The sequence below is a fragment of the Cryptotermes secundus genome, unplaced genomic scaffold, assembly GCF_002891405.2.
Source record: "Cryptotermes secundus unplaced genomic scaffold, Csec_1.0 scaffold1112, whole genome shotgun sequence".
Taxonomy (NCBI): Eukaryota; Metazoa; Arthropoda; class Insecta; order Blattodea; family Kalotermitidae; genus Cryptotermes; species Cryptotermes secundus.
The window spans coordinates 58,046-84,889 of record NW_019726242.1 but is presented as its reverse complement, the minus strand read 5'-3'; the positions used below and the strand labels follow the sequence as shown (position 1 = coordinate 84,889).

Below are 26,844 nucleotides of genomic sequence, written 5' to 3'. Positions count from 1 at the left end.
TCACTTTTACTGTCTGGCCACAATTCTTTGTTGTCCCCTGTCACTGCCACTGTCTGAGTCACCATCACTAAGCATCTCACAAGACACGTAAGCTAGCTCATAGGAGAATTCATCCTTGATCCATATTCCACTACTAACTTACTGGCTGGTACATACACAGCTTGAAGACCGACAAAAGGCATTTTCCTTTGGAATGGGTTAAGGCAAGGGTCTCCAAACTACAGCCCGCAGGCCACATGCGGCCCGTGATATGATTTTATCTGGCCCGCGAAAGAATTCTGCAGAAATGCGCCAATTGAACTAATTTTTCAGTGAGTAGTGGTAAATGTGATTCTGAGCTTATTGACCTGACATATTATACTTCAGTTCGATGGCTTAGCTGTGGAAAGTTTATTTCGCACTTCTTTCAGCTCAGGAATGAAATTGATATATTTCTTACCGAGAAAAACCATCACGAACCACTTTTATCAGATACCAAGTGGCTTTGGAAATTAGCAGTTTTGCTGATCTGGTGAACCATATGAACCATTTGAATTTAAAGTTGCAGGGTGAAAATAACTTAGTCTGTGATTTATTTGCGCTTATCAAGGCATTCAGAGCAAACACAACATTTCGAGAACTGGAATCTGTCCCCGTCTTCAGGTAAAACAGATTCCAGTTCTCGAAACGTTGTGTTTTTTAATAGAAAGTAGACTGTTTTTTAGAATAGACAAGATGATGGATAATGTCCAGCAAAATAATAATTGTAACAATTTACGATCATCACAAACTTTTAGATCTCATTCAGAGCAAAGTTGATACTTCTGGAAAGCCAAGTGAAAAATTGTAACTTTGATCATATGCTGTACTGTGCAGAGTTGCATAAAAAAGGTGAAGCTGAATTTCCTTCCTCGTTTGCAAATTTATTCATCTCAGATTTGAAAGAACAATTTCGGAAGTGATTTGCCGATTTGGATGCCAGTGCTCAGGAAATTAAATTGTTTCAAAATCCGTTTGACTGTGATGCTGCAGATGTACCAAGTCAAATTCAAATGGAAATTATTGAACTTCAGGAAAATTATCATATTAAAGACAAATACAAGGAAGGAAATCGGATCAAATTTTATAAATTTCTGAACTCTGAGCAATTTCCAAATTTAAAGAAATTTGCTTGTAAATTTATCTGTGCGAACAAACTTTTTCCCAGATGAAGTACATCAAGTCAAAATACAGGGCAAATTTATCCAATGAACATTTAAAATCACTACTTGTGATTAGCATTTCAAAATTTGAACCTCAATTTAATCAGATTTTAAGAATGCAAAAAGAGTTCCATCATTCACATTAATTGTTTTAATATAATTTGTGATGAAAATATGAGGATTTGCTGCTACTGCCTCTTGTCATTAATATACGATAATTTATTCTCACGTACTTTGTATTTAGTTCATGAAATTCTGTGCTTTCAATAAAACTCATATACCTAGAGTTATTAATTTCTCATTTTATGCGGCCCGTTGAAAGTGCTGAATTACCTAATGTGGCTCACGGTTAGAAAAGTTTGGAGACCCCTGGGTTAAGGTAACAGAGAGGTCATGTTACTGAATACTAAGCAAACATTCCGGAGTTTTATTACACAGTAGTCATGCAGCTGTGTGGTAACAGAACAAGGTATAGTGTGTTGCAACCTAACATGTCCTAAAATCATGATATCATGTGACCGGTCCACCACATTTAAAAGCAAAAAGCATGATATCATGCGACTAGTCCTTTAAGTGTTAAGCACAGGGACAATTTTTCTTTTTTTACTCTTTTTGATGCAGTTTGCTCATTCAAATAGATGTTATTAATATTTACTGAAGTGTTATCAGTTAGTGTGAGATTTTCAGCAAAGATTTAACCATGTTGTGATAGCATAAACTGTACCTGCCACTTCAGATTCCAGAAGTCTGAGTCATTATATCTGGTATGGAAGAAATGCCATTATCATATTAATGCCATATTAAGTTGATTGTAATCATAGTTTTATTTTTGCCAGTTGTGTAAACTCTAAGCTCACCAATCAGTTCATCCAGAATTTCAATTTTAATATATGAGATAATCATTGCCATTTCTTCTCTCTCCTGTTATAACTACACACCCCATTTCAGTAGTTTGTTTTGCATGAACAACAGAGACATAAGTTTATCAGTAAAGATAAAATTCAGATGATGTTTGAGGCAGCAGATCTGTAGCAGCCGGTTTCTTGTGCATAAACTGTATTCATTACCATTGGAGAAACTTAATTTTTTAAAAACTAATTAGAATTATATTGTTGCAAAATTAATAATGGAACCAAAGACCTTTTCTTTCTGTGAAGCATAAAGGCTAATTCTTGTGTAGATTGTGGGACTGGCTAAACAAGTGGAATTGTCAGAGAGGCAAGTGGAACGCTGGTTATGTCTCAGACGTTCACAGGATAAACCTTCAACATTAACAAAGTTTTGTGAGACATGGTGAGTTTCTGCATGTCATGTTTCTATAGGTGTTAACTGTAGATGAATTTTTTGACTGTATAGTATGTGTGACAAGATTTATTTTTAATTTTCCAGTTGGCGATGCTTATACTATACATGCTCATTCTCATATGGTGTGTTCTGTTTATGGGAAAAGCCATGGTTATGCGACATTAACCATAGTTGGTATGGTTATCCTCACCAGGTATGTTACCTGTAGCCATTAACCTTTAACATAAGGACTTTTAAATTGCCGGCAGCTCCCTACGGCCGGAATTTAAATGGCCCTAAATCTTTAACATTGCAGACTTTCAGAAAAAAATGCATATTTTCCATTCTATGCAACATCGAAATATGAACTAAAAAGAACCTGAAAGACAATAAAATTTTCTACATATAGACAAAAGGGCAAGTTTTACAAATGAAAATTAACTGTGATTATTTTGTCATGAAATGCAAAATATAATCGTTATTAAATACGTTATGAAATTCTAAAGTACTTACCCGTTATTTTTCTTCAACCTTGAATCGTGGTGGTGATGTAAATATGATGACACTATATACAATAATATTTGGGCCGGACTGTACACGGTTTGGACTGCGTCACTTCACAGCTTACACTCTGACGCGCGTGTGCCATTTCTCGAAGCAGTCCACCACACACAGCGCGACATCACACTTTTTACAGCAGAAAAGCGTGCTTCTGCTTTTCTTGTTTATAGAACAAACCCGACACCGTCTTTGTTTCCCCTTAGCTGGCCAGTGTTTTGAATGTTTCACCTCCAGTCGACTCAGTTGGGCCCCAGATGAACTTGGCCTCCCCCGAGAAACGCCACTGACCGTGATGTTCGCCTCATGCGATTGAAGAATCAAATCACGCACCAAAATTTCGCGGAATTTTTTGTGCGTCATTTTTCCATCACATGACTTGTGTAACAGATATGCATTGAGAACAGTCATGTCTAGGAGGTGGAAGAATAATTTCTTCGTCCATTTCCATGTCCTCCGAGCAATGCCATAGCTGTTCACCATTCTATCAGATTTGTCCACAAAGCCCATGTGTGCATTGTAGTCTTCAATTACATGAGGTTTGATAGCACGGCCAGATTCATCTCGGAAGTTGCCATCCAATGGAGGAGGGTGCATATTCGTCAGAACATACACATCGCGCTTGTCCTTCCAACGAACAACACTTAGATTCCCCTTCACTCTTGTCACAATGTCCCCTTTTTTCAATTTCAGCGATTTGGGCCGAATTTCTTGTGGCATTCCACGCCTGTCATTGCGAACAGTGCCACACAAATTTATTCTGTGCTCTAGAAGATCATCATACAATGCAGGGGAACTGAAATAACTGTCCATATAAAGTTTGTGTCCTGAGCCTTCTACTCTTCGAATAAGTTGGAGAACAATGCCATGGGTTGGTGTAATTTCTTCGGTTGCAAGTTGCCTTTGTTTCCCCAAATAAACAGTCATGTCATAGGTATAGCCCAGAGAATCGCAAAGCTTGTAAATTTTTATTCCAAATCTTTTATGTTTCTTGGGAATATACTGCCGAAAAACCACTCTTCCTTTGAACAGCACTATCACTTCATCAACAGCAAGATGTTCCGATGGATGGTAAAGTTAACAAAATTTGCTGTTAAGATTGTTGAAAATTTTACTAATCTTCCAGAGCCTATCGTACTCTGGGTCATCTCGATTTGGAGGAGCTTCATTATTCTCAAAATGAAGGAATCTCAAAATATGGAAGAAACGGTCGCGTACCATGGTGTTATGATAGAATGGAGTGTAGTACTGCTCATCTCTCGACCAATAATCTTTCAGGGTGTCCCGCTGATCGTGGCCCATTTGAATTATTATGGCCAAAAATTTCGACATTTCTTCAAGTGTGACGTCAGGCGGTTGAGTAGAAGGGCCTGGAGCTTCTTGGCTTGCCAAAAATTGATGAAAATATCTGTTTGTTTCTTGTACCAAGATCTGGAATATATGGTGAAAAAAGAGAATGAATATGGAAAAGGGAGAGGACTCAGCATTTATATTGGGCGCAGTGGATCTGTTTATTCCACTCGGAGGACCAGTGAAATCTAGGAGCTTTGACGAATCCCCGGGTCTTCTATCGCGAAACCTGATCTCCATTTCCCCTGCTTCATTACTTGAGGATGATGATGATGATGATGATGATGACGATATATGCTCGTGAGGTTCAATGACCTCATCGAGTTCTTCCAACTCTTCGTCGGATTCATCTTCCATCAATATTTCCTCCAGTTCTTCAGCATCGAGGAGTTTTGAGTATCGGGCTCGTTTTTGAGGTTCCATCTTGGGGGAGGGGGCTTCCAGCTAAATCCTATAATTTATGATTGAAAAAGCGAGACTGTTGGGAACACCTGATAGGAACACTCGCAAAATTGTGATGCAAAATAACTGCTATAGCAGTCGAAGAGTTACAGTCCGCCACTGATACCGAAAGTCACAGTGACGAAGGTGTCTTTACGCACAGAGTAACACTGGCTCAGTGGGTTTATACCTCTTCCGAGATACACAATAAAAATTATATTCAAAGAAATATAGGAGTCTGACACTGACTTCCTAACTAATAACCAAATATTAGAAAATCTGCCACTGACATCCTAACTGACAATTCAACACTGCAAACCAATCCCTGAATTCGTCACCCTTCCGTGAAAGCTGTGGTAGCACTGATATGTAAGCGCCCAACGAATATTTCCTCCTCTAAGTCCTCAAAACAAAGCTGACCTCTATTGGCTCACCAGGTCATAAACAGTCATATCTAAATGTAAATAGTTTCGAAACCAGTACCCTGATAAACGATTTCTTTCTTCAGAGCTAACAAATAAACGTCTGAGATGAACATTCATGAGTTTGTTTGGGTTTCAAACCCAAGGTCAAACTGCCAGCACTCACAAAGGAAGCACGTGGCTTGCCTCTAAAAATTATAACATTCGGCCAGCTCGGCATGCTACTGGATGCCAATAATTATAACATTCGGCCGTTAAAGGTTAAGCTGAAAGAGTGATCGTTGTTTTTAGAATTTGTATAATGTTCATAGATTTTGTTGAAATTTCAGACACACAGTAGCGTGCAACTGAGAATGAGATGGGTATGTTGCTTATGTAAGAGGTGACGGAGTGGAGTCCTTATTAAATTGTAAAACATTGTTTTGTAGTAACATTCAGCAAATTTGCAGTGTGGGTGATTTCTCACATTAAAAAATTCAGTGTTTGATTCTGTCTGATGCTGATGGTATTGTTATTGTGCTTGATACATATGGGTATGAAGCTTGGACATGCTATGAGGGAAGAATAGTGATTGATGGTAATTGAGAAATGTCAGAGAGACTATTTTTATCTAAGAGAAGTCAGCTAAGAAGGGAACAGAAGAAGTATTTAATGAGGAGTATCATATTTTATAATCTTTTCGTAGTATTTTTAAGTTGATTAAAACAAGGACGATGGTCATCTTTTTCAAGACCATCTTAATGTACTTGTACTTAGGGTTCAAATTAAAAAGAAAAAAAATGGGAACATGTAAGAACTTGTTACGTCTGCTTTTACAGTAGTGGTATATAAAGCAGTTATTAATGTAGTGCGTAGTTTTCACAATAATTTAATTTTTATATTCCTCCTCCTCCTCCTCCTCCTCCTCATCATCACTTCATCATCATCATGAGCTGCATCAGTATCCTCCTTCCTCTGTGCTTAGTAGGTCAAGTTTTTCATTACTACAAATGCTCATTAAATCTTATTTAGAGTCCTCTCGGTTCTCTGTGTGGATTTTATATTGTGATGTGTATACCCATTGCTAGACAACTTGGTAAGCACATTCCCTTGGAAGCAAATGTGTGCAACAATAGGACACCTGTTGTTAGGCAACAGATTAGTAAACACACCTCCTTAACAACAGAGGCTGTGTTTTCTGCATGGTCTGTGCAAAGTGGTTATAAGGATGTGTTCGGCAGGCAAGAACAGTAGTCAAGTCGAGGGGAGTTGAGTATAGATCAGTGATAGTGCTGTATTGCATGTATTCCAAAGTTATCAATGTATAAGGTGAAATAAAGCCAATCATCCAGTCCAAAATCTGTCTTAAAGTCATATGAACAAACCCTACACATGACAATATTTAGCAGGTTTTGAAATCTTGTCAGACCACAATCTTCCAACATATACTTTATACGAGGATAAGTCAGAAATTATCCGCACTTTCTCCATAACACATCTTTAGGTTTGTCACACTGCATCCTATGCATGCATTGTTAGAGTTGGTACTACTGTGGTCATGTGATCGAAGTTTTACCTTGATCACATCATTTTCCTTGATGCTGTGACAGTGTAAACATGGCCGCTCTGCTAGCAGTGTGCACCAATGATTAACAAAGAATAGTGATCCGATTTCTCTGATTGGAAGGTGTGTTAGGGGCTGAAATTCATATGTGGGTTCATCACTATGAGCCAGAATCCAAAAGCCAGAGTATGGCATGGAAACACCCTGGATCGCAAACGAAGATGAAATTCAAGACTCAATCTTTCATGGGAAAGGTGATGCTAACCGTTTTTTGGGACTCAAAAAGGCCTATACTGGAAGACTACCTGGAAGGAAGGTGTACGATCAACAGTGCAAGATACAGTGATTTGCTGACGAACAATCTGAAGCCAGGAATTTGCACCAAACGCCGAGGCCTATTGTTGAAGAAAGTGTTGTTGTTGCATGACAATGAACACTCACACAAGGACGGCCAGACCATTGAAACCATTAACAATTTGTGTTTCGAGGTGCTGGAACACCCTGCCTACAACCCAGATCTCGCCCTTTCCGACTATCATCTCTTTGGACTGCTCAGAGATGTTTTACGAGGTTTTTGATTTTCTGCGGACAAAGAAGTGGGGGAAGCGGTGCATAAACGGTTGCGCGACCAACCGAAAACCTTCGTGGAGGGAATACGCAAGCTTTTTGACCGCTGGACCAAGTGCATCGAAAAGGGAGGAGACTATGTAGAAAAATGAAGTACTTGTTCAACCCCTACTTTTGTATATATGGATTGGAAAAAAAAGAGTGTGGATAATTTTTGACTTCTCTACATAATATCCTCTATGGCAGGCTTGTACAACTTCAGGGCACTGGAGTGCTATATTTTGCCTTAGTCATCTGCCCAAAAAAAGAGTTGGAAACAGTGTAGTGGAAATTATGCACAGAAATTGATCACAAAATTGTATCATTGTTAATTTATAGTTCCTGCTGGCTTTATTATCATGACTGAATATGTAAGTTCTTCCAAGAACTTATTTGATCAAAATGTTATCTAAATGGTTGTTGTTCTGTGTGTGTAGTAGGTTGTAGAATATGAAACATTGTTAGTTTTCAATTACTTATCAGTTTTCTGGCATAATACCATATCTTAAAGTCATTGTTAAGATGAGTTGGGTACATAAGATGTAACTGTTGAAGCAATAATACATCTCACAGATTGGCAGATTTCTTGTACCAACACAAGAGATACTGTACTGCTGTTAAATTATTAGAATCTTAGCAAAGGTAAAGAAAGATAATGTCCCTGTGCCTAAATAATTAAGCACTATGCCATGAATGTGTATGGGGGAGTGGATGTATAGAGCCACAATTTTTTTGACCTTGGCACTAGTTGGAGGTGAGTGGTCAGCTTCATGCCCCTGCCACTTTACCTCCTGGGGAAAGAGCCCATGTAGCCATTAGACAGGAGGTTGAGTGGGCTCTAGAACTGGTCTGGATGACGTGGAGAAGAGAAAACTCTTGACCTTACCCCTGTCATCCAGTCTCCATACCGACTATGTTATCCTGGCTTATGTTGGAATCTTAGTATATGTCCATATTATCTTTTAATATTGTAGCGTGTTTTGCGTGTCACGCTACAAATAGATTCACGTAGGCCTCAAATTAAGTAGAACCTTTATTGTTCTTCACTTATACACTCACACACTTTACAATTGTCATCTCTTGCAGTATTACAATTACTGCTTATGATATCCCGGCGATGTTGGACTCTCTTCTAAGATGGCTCGATGAGGACTGACTTCTAAGACGGCTATCCCAAGACTGACTGTCGAATGCATTCAGCCCCGCTATATAACCTTGGTCGCTGCTATGCAACGTACCCTCTGTTATAGCGGTGGAGACATTGCTTTGTCGGTTCCGCGTTTCCTACACAATAACCCATTGTTATCGCGTTGTCTCTGTGGGAACGCTTCGCGTATTCGTCGTAACCGTAGGGATTCCTGTTAGAACTACAGTAGAGCGAATGTTGTTTCCTGTGCAGCGGTCTGTTCTAGCGTTTCCATAGAAGTGACTCTTCTGGATTCCAGACATGTTATATTGCTCCCTTCTAAAGGTTGTTCGTCCCTGAACAGCCTAAAGGTTCTCCCTCGGTTTCGATTCCGCGGTGTTCTGCTTGCAACGTCTGCATTCGGCCTTGGTGTCCTTTGCGTGTCTTATTGCGCCGTTCATTTTTGCCGCATCCGCCCCTCTCTTCAGTTGTGCTCGTCCCGAGCACTTCCGTGGTCCAGAATTTGTTGGTCGCATTGTTTCACATTCATCCCTCACTTTCATTCTTCATGCATCCTTGCTGGGGAGGGCCGTACTTCTACGTTACCAGTTCCTCCCATAAGGGCCGTTTCCCTTTTTCCGTTTTGGAGGGGGTTGGCCCCTCCACAAGGTCCATTCCTTGTTTTCTCATAATCCGACGGAGGATCCGGCTATTTGCTTCGCGATCTTCCTGACGATAATCTCGTAGAAGGCCTTCTTGCAAGTACTTCTCCTTCCTGGGTGCGGTCGTTGTCCTGGCCTGCACCTTCCGATGCCGTTCTTGGTTGGCACTTCTTTCTTCTGGCATAGCGGCTGTCTGCCGCCTATCATCTTTATCCCTTTCCTTCCTGAACGCTGGCATCCGAAGGTTCCCTTGGGAGTTTCCTTCTTGAAGTCGTTTCTCCGTCGTGCCACTGTCGCGCGACTGGATGTCTCCTTGTCTATTGGCGTTCTATGTGCCGCTCTCTCTCGGCGTGTTATAGCTCTGCTTGTGACGGCCAATTCCTTCTGGGGTTCACAAATTTTCCGCGTTGCATCCTTCAGTTTCTGGCGGTGGCGCTCCGCGGCCAGTTTCTGGTCCCTACGCCTTTTCTTTGGTTCTCCGACCGGTATTCTCGGGGCGTCTTCTACGGGGACTTCTTGATGCTCTGCCACCTCAGGTTTCGTTTCTACGTTTTAGCATGAAGTAAACATAAAATAAAATACGATACTCTAATGGCCTTTGTAGCCACATTTAAAGAGTTTTTATTTAGGTTTTGTTATATTAGATTTAAAATGTATGTCACAGAACACAGTATATTTGTGTTTGGTGCAGTGTATTCGAACAGTCTATGCGGTTTTTGATTATGTAGTATCTACCAGGTACATGATATGTGCTAAGTTTCATGAAGAAATGTATTAGAATGATATGTGGTACAGTACTTACAGAGATATAAAGCTTTTAAATGCTAGATACAAGGAAGTACAGAAATTTGAAAGAAATGATTATAGCACTAGGATTTTGTCCAAAGAAAGTGTAAATAAGTCATAATGTGACATACTCAATTTTGTAATTCTCATGAGTAGAAATAAGGAATTATGAATTGGATATTTAGTATCATAGACTCCAGTGAATTTGCACCTTTCTGTATGCTTAATGTGAAGTACATGCCATTGGTGCTATATTTGTTGTAATATCATGAAAAAATCTGCAGATAGATCATGTTGATTGTTCAGTTAATCAGCTCACTTGGTCACTGTTAGGTCTCTTGTAAAATACAAGTAGGCCCATATGGTTCATATTTTTGTGTTATATTGGTATCTTAAAATTTTAATGTTTCAATTACCTTTTGTGTTTAAACTAGAGCATCACTTCTGACTGCTGGTGGTATTACATGATCTCACTGGCATTCTATTGGTCACTGACAGTATCACAGTTCTTTGACGTAAAGCGGAAAGATTTCTGGCAGATGTTTATACATCACATAGCTGCCATATGCCTTATGGGATTCTCATGGGTGTGCAACCTCCATCGCATTGGAACACTGGTGCTTCTCACTCATGATTGTTCTGATATTTTCCTTGAGGTAAGCTACAATTGGTTGAAATTTGTGTATTAATTATTGAGCATATATTTCCAGTGCACACATCTTTCTATCAATCTGCCAATATCGCACTGTATAACTGTATTCATAATCTGTTTAATGCGTATTTTCTCTATGCTGACATAGGTAATGGGACATGTTTTTTAACATCCAGTAAGTGAGTTTTCCAAAGGGGCCTGAAGTGTCCATTCAGCTGCTAAGAGAATGGTTAGCAGAGTAACTGAAATTGTGCAGAAGTAATACAGGGAGAACATTTCTTTGCTAGATAGATATGCTTTCATTAAATTTACATTGAACTAGGTTATAGAGTTTAAAATAGCATGCTGTTATTTGGTGGTCAGCAAAGCTAAACTGTAAAGCTTGAAGTATATATTTCTCATATTGCTCAGCTCAGGGATCTTGTAAAAGCATGAAAGCATTTTGATACTAGTCTAAGTGCTCCTGGATTTCAGTACCAGCAGTTTGCAGTGAGTTATTGTTCAAAGCATTTAAAGTATTTGGCAAGCAAGGAAATCATTATGGTAATTTATTTTCATATGGTACCTAAATTCACACCAATGAATCCTACGTTCTCATCTGCGTGCAGGGTATATTTATAGTTCTCTGAATTTCAATAAATTGTTGATCACATTGAGAGCATACGTGGTGTGTTGAAAAAGTATCGAACCTTCTTTTTTCCCACGTAAACCAATGAAGCGCGGGAGGTTCCCTTCGGTGGAGATGTGGAAGGGACATTCATTTGCAGTCGTGAATTTTTTCCCGCCCGCAGAAAGCGTCAGTCATTGGCAGTCAGCCTATGAGTGAGGACGTGTAGTGAGCACTTGTCAGATTCCAGTAAGGTGTAAAATGACGGAACAACATGAGCAGCGATATTGCGTCAAATTTTGCCAAAAGCTTGGCGATACCCAGGTGGAAACCATTCGCAAGTTTCAACAGGTTTTCGGGGACAATGCCATGAGCAACTCACGGATAAAGGAGTGGTACAGCCGCTTCAAAGATGGCCGCACATCAATGGACAGCAAACTGCGTTCAGGCAGACCCTCAACAAGCCGAAATGAGAATGTCATTGAGCAAGTGCGGACTTTGGTCATGGAGGACCGTCGTATCACAGTCCGAGAACTTGCGAACGAGATAGGGGTAAGCATTGGATCGGTACATTCAATTTTGACCGAGGATTTGGGCATGAGGAGAGTGTCCGCGAAATTCGTACCAAAACTGCTAACAATGGAGCAGAAGCAATGCCGTCTGGAAATCGCACAGGACATGCTGGACAATGCAAACAGTAACCCCAACTTTCTGAACACCGTGATCATGGGTGATGAGTCGTGGGTTTATGACCCGGAAACCAAGATGCAGTCGTCACAGTGGAAACATCCGACATCCCCTAGGCCAAAAAAAGCATGGCAGGTCCGCAGCAATGTCAAGGTCATGTTGGCCGTTTTCTTCGACTCCTGTGGGGTTGTGCATCATGAGTACGCACCACAAGGCCAAACCATCACAAAGGAATACTACCAGGAGATCCTTCATTGCCTTTGTGATGCTGTGCGGCGCAAATGACCGGATCTGTGGGCAGCAAAAACTTGGCAGCTCCATCATGATAACGCACCCGCCCATTCTGCGCATCTGATTCAGACTTTTGTCGCCAAATACAACACCCCTGAGGTTCGTCAGGCTCCCTACTCCCCCTGACATGGCTCCGTGTGACTTTTGGCTATTTCCCAAGCTGAAAATGCCGCTGAAAGGAACCCGATTTGAGTCAAGAGAAGACCATCATGCGGGATGCAATGGCCCGCCTGATCACCATTCCAAAAGACGCGTTCCAGAAGTGTTTCCAACAATGGCGGAAGCGCTGGGAGAAGCGTGTGCATTACCAAGGAGACTACTTTGAAGGGGATTAGGGTTTTGTACCTCCAAATCAATAAATGTATTTCTGCTAACCAAAGGTTCGATACTTTTTCAACACACCATGTATATAAGAGATGCTGTGCTGTAGATGCTGTAAAGGAGACCTAACAATATACTGGAAGGACTGAGACGCTATAAATTAATGTTACAATACATGCTCTCTTATACAGTAGTAGCAAAGAGTAATAGGTTTCTTTCAGCATGTATGACTTCTCAGACTCTATAAAAGTTAATTTCTGAATATGTTGATACTTTTAGGGATTTAGTGTCATTCACATGAAAGTTTCATTGTCATGCAATAGTTCAGTATTCATGACCCAGCAAAACTGAACAAGATTATTCAGGGTTAATCAATTAAATTCTACAGTGTACTCAAGAATATTTATTCTTTCCTCTTATAGGCAGCCAAAATGGCAAAATATGCAAACTACCAGAGAGTATGTGATGCATTGTTTGTATTATTTACGATACTGTGGATTATAACACGTCTTGGCGTCTTTCCTATGTGGATCATTTACAGGTATGCATGGACTTTGTTTTATGGGACCTGAATAAATTCTCATATGTGGTTCATATATGATATGTACAGATGAATAACCCTTTCATATGTAGAATTTCATATGGATGTTCTCTTACTTTGTTTCATTCTCTCATTGTTACAAGAATGGGTATCTAATCTGGTGTCATAAAATTGATAAAATATAATTTCTTTATGTTGCACTGAAATAATTAACAGAATCTTGTATGCAGGACATGTGAACATGAGTCATAAGATGAAAGATTGCCAGATAGGAGGACAAATTAGTCATCACTATTTCACACATCATTTGAGTGTTAGTCATAAGATGAAAGATTGTCAGATAAGAGGACTGATCAGATCATGACTATTTCACACATAATTTGAGTGTTTAACATCACATTTGTCATCCCTATGCTGAGACCTGTGACTCTTTTAGGATTTCAGCATGTGTGTAGCATTGTAATCTATGAACAGACTGCAATAGAAATGCCATGGTATAATGCCGTCTGTTACATAATTTGAGAACAGGCTGTAACATTCATATATGTCCATTGTCACTGTTAATTATATCACCAGCATGTATAAAAAACTACTAGTTTTTAGCTGTGGTATAGGTATGAAAGGTAACTAATTTGAAGGACATGTTAATTGAAAAAGATCTGTATTTGATAACTGTTGAATGAATTTCCTGTTCCTGGCAATGGAGAATCTCACTGGCATATGATATTTACTATGTGAATATTTCTCTGTCAGGTATTGGTATAATTCAGATAAACATTTTCTCTAAGATTCATACTTTAATTATTATTAAGCATCCGTATGTCAGCCTCTGAAGTTAACTAATGCTTTCAATTATGCCAGCTTTTTTTACATTACAAACTGTAGAAAGAAATAATTGATCTCCACAGTTGTAAGGATAAATATTGGATTTCTTTGCTGCAATTCATGGTTAGTAGTGAGACATACTTCATTATGGCAGTACCCATGCTTTCAAAAGTGGAATACAATTTTATATTTACTTTTAAAATCCAAATTTGTTTTCTTTGAATACTATTACTGAATTTTACTAATGTTATTGTATGACTTCTGAATAAGGTTTTGAAAGTCACATGGCATTTTACACAGTAGTTTGTTTATTCTGTGTATTTTAGTGAAAAATTATCCCTTATTTTAGTTTCCATATTTATGCATGGATGATCCCTCCCCTTACTGCCCCCAACATTCTAGTGCATGAACTTTTCTTTTGACCATGACTAGTTCTGTCTTTTGCACATATTTCCTGCCTGTTTCTGACATACAAGGTGTGTCCCAAAAGTCATGAAATATATATATATTTTAAATTTATTGCTGATATTGGTACAAAGTGTTAATATTCTTCAAAGTACTCTCCATGAGCATCTACACATTTTTTCCACCGACTCTCCCATGCCCGGTATGCCCCCTCAAAGGCCTCGACGGGAACCTCATTTAAAGCTGTTGTCACGGCTACTTGGATAGCCTGAATGCTTTCAAAACCGCGTCCTTTGAGTGCAGTCTTGATCCTCGGGAACAAAAAGAAGCTGGCCGGAGCTAGGTCGGGGCTGTAGGATGGCTGCGGCAGCGTTGCCATGTGGTGCTTCGCCAGGAACTCACGGACAAGCAGAGATGTGTGGCTGGGCGCATTGTCATGATGCAGCCTCCAGTTAGCGGCGATGTCTTTTCGCACGCAGACGACCCTTTTCCTTAATCTTTCTAGAACATCCACATAGTAGGGAGCGTTGACGGTCAGTATTCAACAAATCACGCACACAAGTCACATTTTCATTGGTTTGGCTTGTTGATGGCTGTCCAGAGCGGGGGTCATCTTCCACTCCTTCCTGGCCCTCCTTAAACTTCTTCACCCACCTTGTAACTTGCACATATGATAGAGCAGACTCCCCGTAGGCTTGCTTAAGCAGTTCGTGAGTTTCGGCAGCTGTTTTGTTGAGCTTTGTGCAGAACTTGACCGCCCAACGTTCGAAAGTATCCGCCATTGCGCGCCGTGACATGGTCACAAAACACAGGTGCACTAAATCAGTGATACTGACGCCTCCGTTGCTCGAGCAGACTGACCTTGGGCGCGCTGTGAAGTTAAAGGCCTCCCTCCCCTAACCCAACGACTCCTCTCACATTGAAAGAACAAATCAGCATTGTTTTTCATGTTTGATTTCACCTGACGAGCATTCTTGGGGCGAGGCGAACTTGAAGTCTTCCACTGGCTTGATTGTTGCTTTGATTCAGGATCGTAAGCATAGCACCAGGTTTCGTCGCTGGTGAAAATTTTTGAANAACGAGGTTTGACATCAATTGACATTTCACCATTTTTGAAACGGGGAAAACCACTCAAACACTTGAGTTTTCCCCATAGCATCGTCCTTGTATGCCGTTTTTAACATTTCAAGAGTTTCTGTTCCACTTTTCCCGAGCAAAAAGCAGAATTTCACCGCCGCACGCTGTTCACGAAAATCAGCCATTGCAAAAACGACAATCACACAAAACAGTTGTCACTATAAACTCTGCCAAAACTAGTCCTTACCTTCTGAAGCAACGGTAGTCGGCTTATCGACTCAGGAATGTTAGCTCTATGTGCCCATAGCGGCAAAACGCGGTACTACAAAAGCTCTGCCCACAAAAAAAATAGTTCGGTTTCTTTTGGGTACCCAATCGTATGTACATATTTTGCATGATGATACTACATAAAAATCCTAGTTCTAGAGATGTCTGAACAGGTTAGTGTAGCAGTAATGGTCAGATCAGATCTTTGATTGGGATGCTGGCTATCCTGACTGAGATTTGTCATGGTTTTCCTCAGTCCCACCATCCTTTCTTGCGAAGCCACCATTTGTTGAATTACTCAAGAATTTACCAACATTTTATGGAACCTGAAGGTTCATTACCGTGTTCACAAGATTCCTCCACTGGACCCAGATGAATGGTTGCATGATGCTAGTGTAAAGTCATATTCTAGTTAGACATGAGGTGACATGATGTTTAGTCACACATTAATTGACAAGATACCAGTCAAACATGAAGTCATGTGATGGTGGTCAGATATGAAATAATGTGATGTTAATCAGACATGAAGTGACATGATGAAATTCAGACCTGAAGTGATGTACTTGGAGATCAAAGACTTGCTGTAAGTATCTTCTCAGTCAAGGATTGAGGAACTTCCTTGAAAGTTAGGGAGTACTCTGTTCAGTACAAAACTAAGAGGCTTGTTTTAGAAAAATTAAAGCAGTACAGTAATGAGACCTGTAATAACCACTAATTCATTTACATGCATATGAGGCCATGCCATAGCTCAAGCAGTTAGTTGCTGGCTTCCCACTGCAGCGGCCCGGGCTTGATCCCGGGTCTAGTCAAGTGGGATTTGTGGTGGACAAAGTGGCACTGGGGTGGGTTTTCTCTGAGTACTTTGGTTTACTGTGCCAATCTTCATTCCACTAAATTCTCCATCATCATAATCACCCGGGGCAGGCTACAATAGGCCAATCAGTGAGCGCTGTGCTGAGTGGACCCAGTTGGACTCCACCCCCCACTAAATTAATTAAAAAGAAATTACATGCATATAGAGTGTGACTGGGTGTTGGTGACTCTAGTGCGCACTTAAAATTTACTGATATTGACGTTGATTCCATTCTTTGTTATACCATGTGAATGTGGGTGATGTTGCTGGCATTTTTCAGCTACATGCTGCCTCCATCTTCAGTGTTGAAGTTTGTAGGTTGGTGAGTTTTGTTGTAAATATATAAATATATAATAATAATATAAATATTGTAAATATTTTGTTTTGAAAAGGTTTGGGTTGGGGGAATGGTGCCTCATCTAGGCCAGTAGTGCCGGCGGTTCAGAAAAGTTGTGCAGGCAGCCTTTAAAAGGGCTCTCTGCACAACCTTTGTGGTCCACTGGCCCAGACAAGGCACCAATACCTACTCTCTCCCTCTACTTCCATGCACCATTCTTCTTCAAACACAGTGCTATATATACATAGAAAATTGCCAGGCTACATACTTGGAAATGGAAGCAGCATGGCAACATTGCCCACATCTGTAAGGTGTAACAACCCAGGAACAGAATTAACATCAATAATTAATTATTGTTATAGCCTAGAATCAGTAATTTACTGATATTTATGAGTAAATAGAAACAGAGTGGGTCTTGGTGTTTTTAGCCCAATACTCAATCTCCAACACACAGGACCAAAGACTACACTTCTGTCTGGCCCCTACCCTTTGACTTCTCTGGCATGGGTAACCCTGCCAGGAGCTTATGCTCCCACCAGCATAGCTCCCAGCTCTCAGGGTCACTGGGGCATTCAAACCTCTCCATGATAAGACTGTATTCCTCAAGGAGGAATGTTCTTATTATTGTGTGTATTGAAGTAGTCTTTTTTTGTATGTGTGTGTGCAGTACAGCCATTGAGGCTCCAAATTATGTGGAAATGTTTCCTGCATACTACGTTTTCAACTCCCTGCTTTTACTGCTACTGGTTCTACATTTATTTTGGACTTACGTGATACTGAAGATTGCTTACAAGTCCATGGTTGCAGGACAGGTATGTTACAGTAGACAATAATGGAAACACTACAGATACCATACACATTTCTTTATTAATATGGTGTTCGACTACTTTTTGCCTTCAGTACAAACGCAGTCCTTGAAAGGTTTTGAAGTCTCTAGCTTAAGTTTATACCACCTTATTTGAGGAACATCTTCAGGTTGCTTTAGGGATGTTGGAGGTGGAAATCTGTTCTTCACTCGCTCACTCACTCACTCACTCACTCACTCACTCGCTCGCTCGCTCGCTCATGGAGCTGAGCCTATCTTGAGAAACTGCCAGTTGTGCAGCTACTCAGGAACTTCCCAGCATTTTATGGATGCTGAAGGTTCATTACCGTGTTTACAAGAGCCCTCCACTGGCCCCTATCCTGAGCCAGATTAATCCAATCCATACCATCCCATCTTGTCACTCTAAGATCCATTTTAATATTGTTCACCCACCTATGCCTTGGTCTTCCCAGTGATCTTTCTTTCTGGCTTTCCCACCAATATCTATCCCATATACATTTTTCTTCTCTGCCTTTCATTCTACATGCCCTGCCAATCTCATCCTCCTTGACTTGATAATTCTAATTATACTTGGAGAGGAGTACAAGTTATGAAGCTCCTCATTATGTAGTTTTCTCAGACCTTCTGTCGCTTCATCTCACTTCGGTCCAGATATTTTTCTCAACACCCTGTTCTCAAATACCCTCAGTCTGTGTTCCTCCCTTAATGTCAGAGACCAAGTTTCACACCCATACAGAACCACAGGCAAAATTATAGTTTTCTGTATTCTAATTTTATGTTTTTAGATAGCAGATGAGAAGACAGAAGGTTCTGGACTGAATGTTAGCAAGCCTTACTCGAGTTCAGTCTCCTCTTAATTTCCCCCTGAATCAGGTTTTAATTTGTTTTAGTTTTTTCAAAATATCTGAACTGTGCCACATTTTCTAAACATCTGTTACCTGTTTTTATGTCATGATTTTGCCCTGCATTTTGGTGACAGGACAGCAACATATACTTAGTTTTCTCTTTGATTACTTCTAGACCAACCTCCTTACTTGCATCAATTAAAGTTTGTGTGTTTTTCTTTATGGTATCTCTATTATCACCCAGTAGATTCACATCATCGGCATAGACCAACAGCTGATGTGTCCCATTTAATTTCAGTCCCACCTGGTTTTCCTGGACCTTCCTAATGGCATATTCTAAAGCAAAGTTGAAAAGAAGTGGCGTTAAAGGATCTCTTGGTTTAGACAATTCTGGATAGGAAAACTATCAGACAAATGTTTACGTATATAGTCTTTACTATACGATTTGTATAAACACATTTTAATCAGCCTGACCAGTTTCATGGGTACCCCAGACTCTATCAGAATATTGTACAGTACTTCCCTCCTAACTTTCTTGAAGTCTTCACTGTTGGAACCAGGCATTCCAGATTGTAGGCTTCCTTGGGTGTTCTCCAAATGTAAACTGTTCCTGATGTGGGAAACAGCATGAAGGATGACCTATCTTCCAATTCCTTTTCAAAAGGTATTGTTACCTGTTAGACATTTTTGTAAGATGTATGGTCAAAAGTGAGATATTTACCAATGATACTGCACCACACATTTACAGAAAAAAAAACATGGAAATTCCTTTTTTGCTGTTTCTTTCAGATTTTCATGAGCCCACAAACGGGAGTTTTTGGTGGTGTTGAATCCTTGGCATGTAAACTAATTCTTGGTGAATAAAATTTAGTGATGCAACTCAGGTTGTGAATCAGACCAGCATCACAATTCCAACCATTTACCCTTGTCAAGGTGTCAGATTTGCTGGGTGTGATATGAATGCAGTCCTTCATTGTGTAATATTTGCCAGGCACTCATACTTTGGACTTGGAGACATGGAAATTTGTGAAGTACCAACATGTTGACTGCTTTGTACCATTTGAATATGTTTTCTTTATCCTCCACATTCTCTTGTACTGCTGGACATGCAGTACAAGCATGGAAATGAGCCACTTTTCCACACTTGTTGATGAATAGTTCTAAATGCATATCAGCCAAAATTTTGTTGTGGAAATTATTGCTGATATGATTTAACTACAGCATTCATTTTGCAAGTGCAGGAACCATATACATAGTGCATATCTGTTTGAAAATATAGTGGCATGTTCAGAATTGCATTCAGGAGTGAAATAACAGTTTGATAAAGAAATATGAACAGCCTGATTGCACCATCTGCTAGCTAGAACATTACTGATGAGCAGGCTTTCATTTGAAAATGTCTGTGCCTTCTCAGATGTTTGCACTGAAACTGTGGAAGGAAACATCCATAGATTTGGACCCATGTTCATATGTTATTTCTGAATGATGATGACCTCTGTAGTGTTGACATGAATTCACAGGACACTTTATATGTGGAGTGTCATAAAATACATAACATAATGAGTGTGCAACATGTAAATGGGATTAGGAGGCAGTTTTTAAGAACCTTCATGTAAATGAAACTGTATAATAAATTTCAAACATTTATACATATTGTTTATCATATGGGGGTTATGTTGTACACGTTTTGTACATAAATCCATCAAAATAAAGATTGTGCATTAATGGATTTTTATTTTCAGGCTGTGCCATAATATAACTTTGAAAGGAAATTCAATCCATTTGTTGTATAAGACAATTCAGTTTTGTAAGTAAATAAAGCAAGATAGTGTTCTGTTATTTATAGGAATGCTGTTATTGCTGTCTTTCAAGTGTGCTGCTTCCCAACCATACTGTAATGTCTAAAAGAGGTCTTAAGGAAGAAAATTTTGGAATATTTGCTTGTAGAATATGTGTATTTTAGTCTGTTGCTGTATTGTAGAAATGAACACTTGTATGAGAGTTCATATTTTTGTACTGACTGAAGATCTTTACTGTGGTTTTCTGAGTTATGACATCATGTAGTTGGATGATTGTTGCTATTATTTTGGAGGAACCTGCTGCATAAATCTTCAGGATGGAGAGGTAGCAGGTTCCTCTGAAATGTTGATAAACACAAGACTACATGTAGTCATGGCCCCAGAAGTCCACAGTGTAAAATTGCATGTTTGATTGCAGATGGAGGGAGACATCCGGAGCTCTTCGAGTGATGAGGTCTCTGGTGAATCTGATAACCATGCCAATATATCTCCATCACCAAATAGCCTTCATTTACGCAGCAATTCCAGAACAGGAGCTGATCAGTAACCTCTGCTTTCTTTAAATTTTTCATAAGAGAGGTTCCAATCTTCATGAAAAGTCCACATAGGCAGTTGTGAAAATTGAGTCGATGGATGATGAGATAGATTTTGTATGTAAACATCACACTGGACAGTGAGATTTCTGGGGATAACTGTGATTATTTTGCTAGTATAAGTTATTTACATGAAGATGTAACTCTATAATCCTTCATGTACATGGAAATGAGTTCTTAAAACCATAGAATATGCATTTCTTTCTCTTTCATTTAATCTTACACAGAATACCATGTTTCTTGTTGTTCTTCATTGCTTAATGTACATACAAGAGCTGTCACTTCAGTTTGTACAGATCAGTGAGTGCTATGTTTTATAGATTAAAATTTATAGGAATCTCAGGAATAGCTGTGGATAACTACATGAAATTGTAATGGTTATCCGAACTTAAATTTCAGCATTGAGCATTTACTTTCCAAAGTGGTATTTTCCTGTGTATGTGGAATATATTCATATTGGTCAGAAGTACTTAATGTTACTTCAGTAGTTCCACAGATCCATGGCAGAACAAATGAGTGAAGAAATCTAAATCTTGTATGTTTGTAAAACTGTTTATGTAGTACACAGTCCGTCAACAGTGCAACAAATTGTTCCTTCTTTCTTACACTTTCACTTTCGACACGCCATTTTTTGGCCCTATATGGCCATGTTCAGGTGTCTTACGATGCTAAAACTGCTACACTGCAGTAATATTATCCATTTGTCACATGCAACTGCATGCTTCATGATTATAAACGTCATAATCGTAATCTAACTGGTATGCGCTAAAATAGCACACGCTATAGTTCACTTAATTTAAATCAAATAAAGTCAATTAAAATTTTCTTTCAGTTTTGTAAAATTCTTATTACACCTCACAAGGGGTGTCGTCCACTTGTTTAGATCTGTCATTTTCTTCAGATGTTTTATTGTGGCAGCCTGTTTTTCTGTTGTAACAGGGAAGAAAGGAAAATATATGAATACACTTGAAAAGTATAATATTTATGAAATCAGTAGGAAAAATCTATTTATTTATTTAATTTCTGTTGATTCATACTCGTACAACCATTGGATGTAGAAAAGTAAAAAAAAACGAATATAAAACAGAACAATAATAATAATGATAATAAGACATGCAATCATTAAAATATTTTGTCAAAAAAAAAAAAATAGTAGAACACTGTAAATATTGATACAATGATGTTACGATTACCATCAGAAATACTTATCTAGTTGTATGCATAAAAAACTCATCCACAGTATAAAAAGAATGCTCATGCAAATAATTTTAATGTTTTTTAAAACTTTTAATATCACATGCCAAGTCCTTAATATCAGCTGGGAGTTGGTTATATATCTTAACGCCTGCGTAGGTGGGACTTCTATGAAACATCGTCAAGTGAGTCATTACTTGAAAAAAAATAGAATTATTCCTGATATTAAAATTATGAATTTCAGAATTTTGTCTAAACAGTGATTTGAAGAAAGCAGTCTTCTGGGATTTGGCACCGTGTATATGTGGTGTTAACCGACGTTTCGGAGGAACGTATCGCCTCCATCTTCAGGGTAGAAGAAAAAATATAAGAAATCTGCAGTCTGCTTTTACCGGTTCTCACGGTCTCTTCGCTTTGCAGATTTCTTATATTTTTTTTTCTACCCTGAAGATGGAGGCGATACGTTCCTCCGAAACGTCGGTTAACACCACATATACACGGTGCCAAATCCCAGAAGACTGCTTTCTTCATAGTCACCGCCGTGAAAGCCTCAATCAAATCTTAAACAGTGATTTATTGGTAACANATGCCAAGTCCTTAATATCAGCTGGGAGATGGTTATATATCTTAACGCCTGCGTAGGTGGGACTTCTATGAAACATCGTCAAGTGAGTCATTACTTGAAAAAAAATAGAATTATTCCTGATATTAAAATTATGAATTTCAGAATTTTGTCTAANTAACCATTTGCTTTTGGAGTTTGAAAATATTCATACTGTGGGAAGATGTTTCCCAGAAGATTAATCCATATGTTATAACTGAATGAAAATAAGCATGATAGATTATCTTTAGGAAATTTAACGATAAGAAAGGTCTAATTGCTCTTGCAATATAACATGCTTTGTTTAGTTTGGAAGCCAACATATTGGTGTGACTCTTCCAAGACATAGTTTTGTGAAGTACTAGCCCAAGAAACTTTAGTTCAGTAGTATTGGCAATAATTTTGTTATATTTAATTTGTATTTCAGAATTAATGATATATTTAGAGTGGAATCCCATACAATAGGTTTTGTCCAGATTTAGTGAGAATAAATTTGCCTTTAACCATTTCATCACACTAGTGAAGACTGACTTCGAGTTATTTCCTAGTACAGTAGTGTTTTGATTACTGATGATTACACTAGTATCGTCCACAAATAAAATTGTTTGGGGGTTTGCATTAACATTCAGATATTTTATAGATAAAGGTAGATCATTGATATATAGTAGGAAAAGTAATGGTCCCAGGATAGATCCCTGGGGAACACCATGTTTGACCAGACCCCAAACTGATTCACTCTTATGAAAGGGTCCATTTTTAATTACCACCCTTTGATACTGGTTTTGGAGATACAATTTTAATAACATATACGTTGTCAGTTATACCATAAAATTCTAGTTTATACAAAAGTATTTCGTGATTTACGCAATCAAAGGCTTTCTCCAGATTGAAGAAGATTCCACCTACTTTTTTTTTGTTGTTAATAGCTGCTGAAACTGTCTTTATTAAGTTATATGAAGCTGTTTCAGTGGATAGTTCGGGATGAAACCCAAATTGTTCATTGGCTAGAATATCATAAGCGTGAACGTGTGTCAGTAATCTTCTAAATATTATTTTTTCAAACACCTTGGAAAATGAAGTTAACAATGAAATTGGTATATAATTTGCACATTTCTTCTTATCGCCTTTCTTGTATATAGGAGTTACAATTGGGTATTTCATACATAAGGGGAATTTACTAGCTAAGACTGCCTTATTGAATTTATAGCATAAAGAGGAAGAAATGTATGGGGCACTAATTTTTAGTGTCTTCACCGAAATCTCATCATATCCGGAAGAATTTTTTGAACGTAAAGAGGAGAGAACATTTTCAATTTCATTAGTTGTTATTTTAATGAATATTATCTTGGGAAAGGGGCCCTTAACTGTTAAGCTCAGATAATGTTTATAGCTATTACCATTATCCGTATCTAAAGTAATTTGAGTAGAAAATTTTTGAGTAATATTATCAGCAACATTTAAAAAATGATTATTAAAAATACTTGGATTTATTTCTTCAGTTTTGCAGTTTTTGTCCTTCAGGCGGTTTTTGCCTAACTTCGCTTTAATAATATTCCAAGTAGTTTTAATGGTATTATTGGAGTTTGTAATTTTATCATAATAGTTGAGTCTTTTTGCCTCATTTATCACCTTAGTCAGGATCTTGCTGTATGAATTATAATATTGCTTTAGATTATTGTTGTCATGTACCTTTGTCAAAAGGTACAGCTCTTTTTTCCTTTTGCAAGAAGTTTTAATTCTGATAGTTAACCATTGTTTAGGGGGGAGATTGCTCAGAGATTTTCTTTTTTGGAAAGCAAGCATAAAATATTTGCAGATATGCATTTGCAAAGGTATTAAATATGTCTATATTGTTATCCTCTGTATTGAACACATTTTCCCATACTGCGTAGCTTAATCTAAGTTTAAATTCATCATTCATTTATGAAATATCCGTATAGTTTTATGGTTTGGGTTAGCGCTTTTACAATAGAACTCTTATTAGTGTAAAGACAGTAATTGCCCATCATGGTCAGATAGACCATTAAATACTGGAAGGATAATATAATTTTCAAATTTAGTTATATCTATAAAGATATTGTCGCGTATCTTGCGTATATCGCGACAAATAACTTCTCGATGTATTTGATGTAGCGAATTTTATTTCACATTCGCACTTACAATCACCCAAATTACAGATTTACGGTTACTGCTATCTGCAGTATCACAATTAGTACACTCGAAATGCCAGAATACCACTGACTAGTTGCTGGCTAACTCGACGGTAGCTCCAGGACTCACTGACTGACTCAGTACAACTGACTGAATAGCCTTCGCTGCTCCCCGTGTAGCCTTGATCGGACAATACGGCCACGTAATAGGCAACCTTGTTGCCTGGCGCAGTGTTGCTAGCAACGCTAGCGGTAGTAACCGCTGTTACTACCGTTACAATCCGGTTGCGTCATCGTTACGTTACCGTGCGGAGGAGGGGGAGGGGAGCGCTGACTCACCTGCCGCGTCACTGCTGGTGGGGGGGGGTTCTCCTTTGCGCAACATGTTACAATATTATCTGTTAATGTTAGAGTTGCAGTGCTAATCCTAGCAGGAAAATGAACCACACTATATAGCTTGAAAGACTGCAGCATATAATTCAATTGTGCTTCTTTTTATTGTCTACAAGATAATTTATATTAAAATCACTGCAAATTTGGTTTATAGATTTTTTTGATAATGGTTTCTAATTGGGTAATAAATAAAGGAAAATTACTGGACGGACACCTATAAATAGCTAAAATACAAAAGATACTAGATAGAAATTTGCATTTTACAATACATGCCTACATGGCTTTGTCTATATATAATTCTCTGATATTAATAACTTCAAAATCCAATGAGTTATGTACATATATACTAACACCTCCCATAATGAGAGACTCCCTACAATAACTAGTTTCTAAATTATAATTAGTTATAGTCAAATTTTCAGTTTGTGAAATTTTAAATTATGTTCTGTAAAACAAGTATTTGCGGTCTGGATGTAGGTGAGCATAAATTTCACTGGTCTTATTTAACAGCCCACGAATGTTTTGATGGTAAATTTTAAAACCATTATTATTAAAATTTTCCTTATTGTCGCGTATCGGGCGTATATCGCGACAACTAACTTCACGCCGTGTTTTATATAGCGAATTTTATTTCACATTCGCACTTACAGTCACCCAAATTACACACTCCAGATATAACTGGTTATCACTGGTTATCGCACACGCGTCTGTAGCTCGTAACTTGCGAACTGAGAACTCGTTGGTAACGCACTGACTGGCTGACTCAGTACAACTGACTGTGAATAGCCTTCGCTGCTCCCCATGTAGCCTTGATCGGACCATACGGAAAAAGGCCACGTAATAGGCACCCTTGTTGCCTGGCGCCGTGTTGCTAGTAACGCTAGCGGTAGTAACCGCTGTTACTACCGTAACAATCCTGTTGCGTCACCGTTACGTTACCGTGCGGAGGAGGGGAGGGGAGCGCTGACTCGCCCGCCGCGTCACTGCTGGTGGGGAGGGGTTCTCCTTTGCGCAACATGTCACACTGCTCCCTCCTTAAGGCTGTTCGTCCCGAATAGCCTAGCGGTGCATCCCCGTTCCTTTTCCGTCCCGTAGCTGTGCTTGTGGGGTCTCCTGTTGTTTCGGTTACTCTTCTTGCAGCGACTATTCTTCGTCCGTTACATCCGCTCCCCTCTTAAGACAAAGCTCGTCTCGAGCGGTTTCCTTTCAGCTTGCCAGAAGATCCAGTCGTGTCCCATTCATCCATTACTTTCATTCGGTCGCACCTTCACTCTCTCTGGGGAAGCCGGTTCTTCTACATTACCGGTTCCTCCTCTGCTTGAAGTCTTCTTTTTCGTTTTGGAGGTGGTCGACACTTCCACAGTGTCCAGTCTTTGTTTATGTCTTCCCTGAGAAGTTCATTATGTCGACGTAACAGCCCTTGATGCGTTGTTTGCACTGACTGACGTCGTCGTTCCTCCTGGTCTTCCCGCCACTTGCTGGCATGAGACCGTGGCGCCAAGTCCTCTGTCCGGCATCCGAAGGTTCCCTGGGGAGTTTCCTTCTTGAAGGCATTTCTCCAACGTCGTGCCACTGTCGCGCGACGGGATGTCTTCCTGCAGGGGGCAGCCAACTTCTTCTG

The 26,844-nt window shown here is 39.1% G+C and overlaps 2 protein-coding genes across 3 annotated transcripts in view; one reads left to right on the top strand and one right to left on the bottom strand.

The window, feature by feature from the left end:
- The window catches only part of LOC111864128 (ceramide synthase 6), a 28,122-nt gene extending 5,775 nt beyond the window's left edge, over window positions 1-22,347 (top strand). The window contains exons 3-8 of one of the 2 annotated variants that reach the window (XM_023851160.2): window positions 2,362-2,474; window positions 2,571-2,679; window positions 10,394-10,615; window positions 12,940-13,058; window positions 17,490-17,634; window positions 20,711-22,347. In XM_023851160.2, the coding sequence (XP_023706928.1) occupies window positions 2,362-2,474; window positions 2,571-2,679; window positions 10,394-10,615; window positions 12,940-13,058; window positions 17,490-17,634; window positions 20,711-20,839 (837 nt within the window). In that variant the 3' untranslated portion in view covers window positions 20,840-22,347. The remainder of the gene's footprint in view (window positions 1-2,361; window positions 2,475-2,570; window positions 2,680-10,393; window positions 10,616-12,939; window positions 13,059-17,489; window positions 17,635-20,710) is intronic. The other variant, XM_033751333.1, reaches the window with a different exon arrangement.
- On the bottom strand, window positions 2,940-3,972 carry LOC117282281 (piggyBac transposable element-derived protein 4-like). The gene is made up of 2 exons (XM_033751334.1): window positions 3,041-3,972; window positions 2,940-3,004 (listed from the first exon to the last, which is right to left on the bottom strand). The coding sequence occupies exon 1, from the start codon at window positions 3,948-3,950 to the stop codon at window positions 3,090-3,092; it is 861 nt and encodes a 286-aa protein (XP_033607225.1). The 5' UTR covers window positions 3,951-3,972; the 3' UTR covers window positions 2,940-3,004; window positions 3,041-3,089.
- Window positions 22,348-26,844: the final 4,497 nt, after the last annotated feature.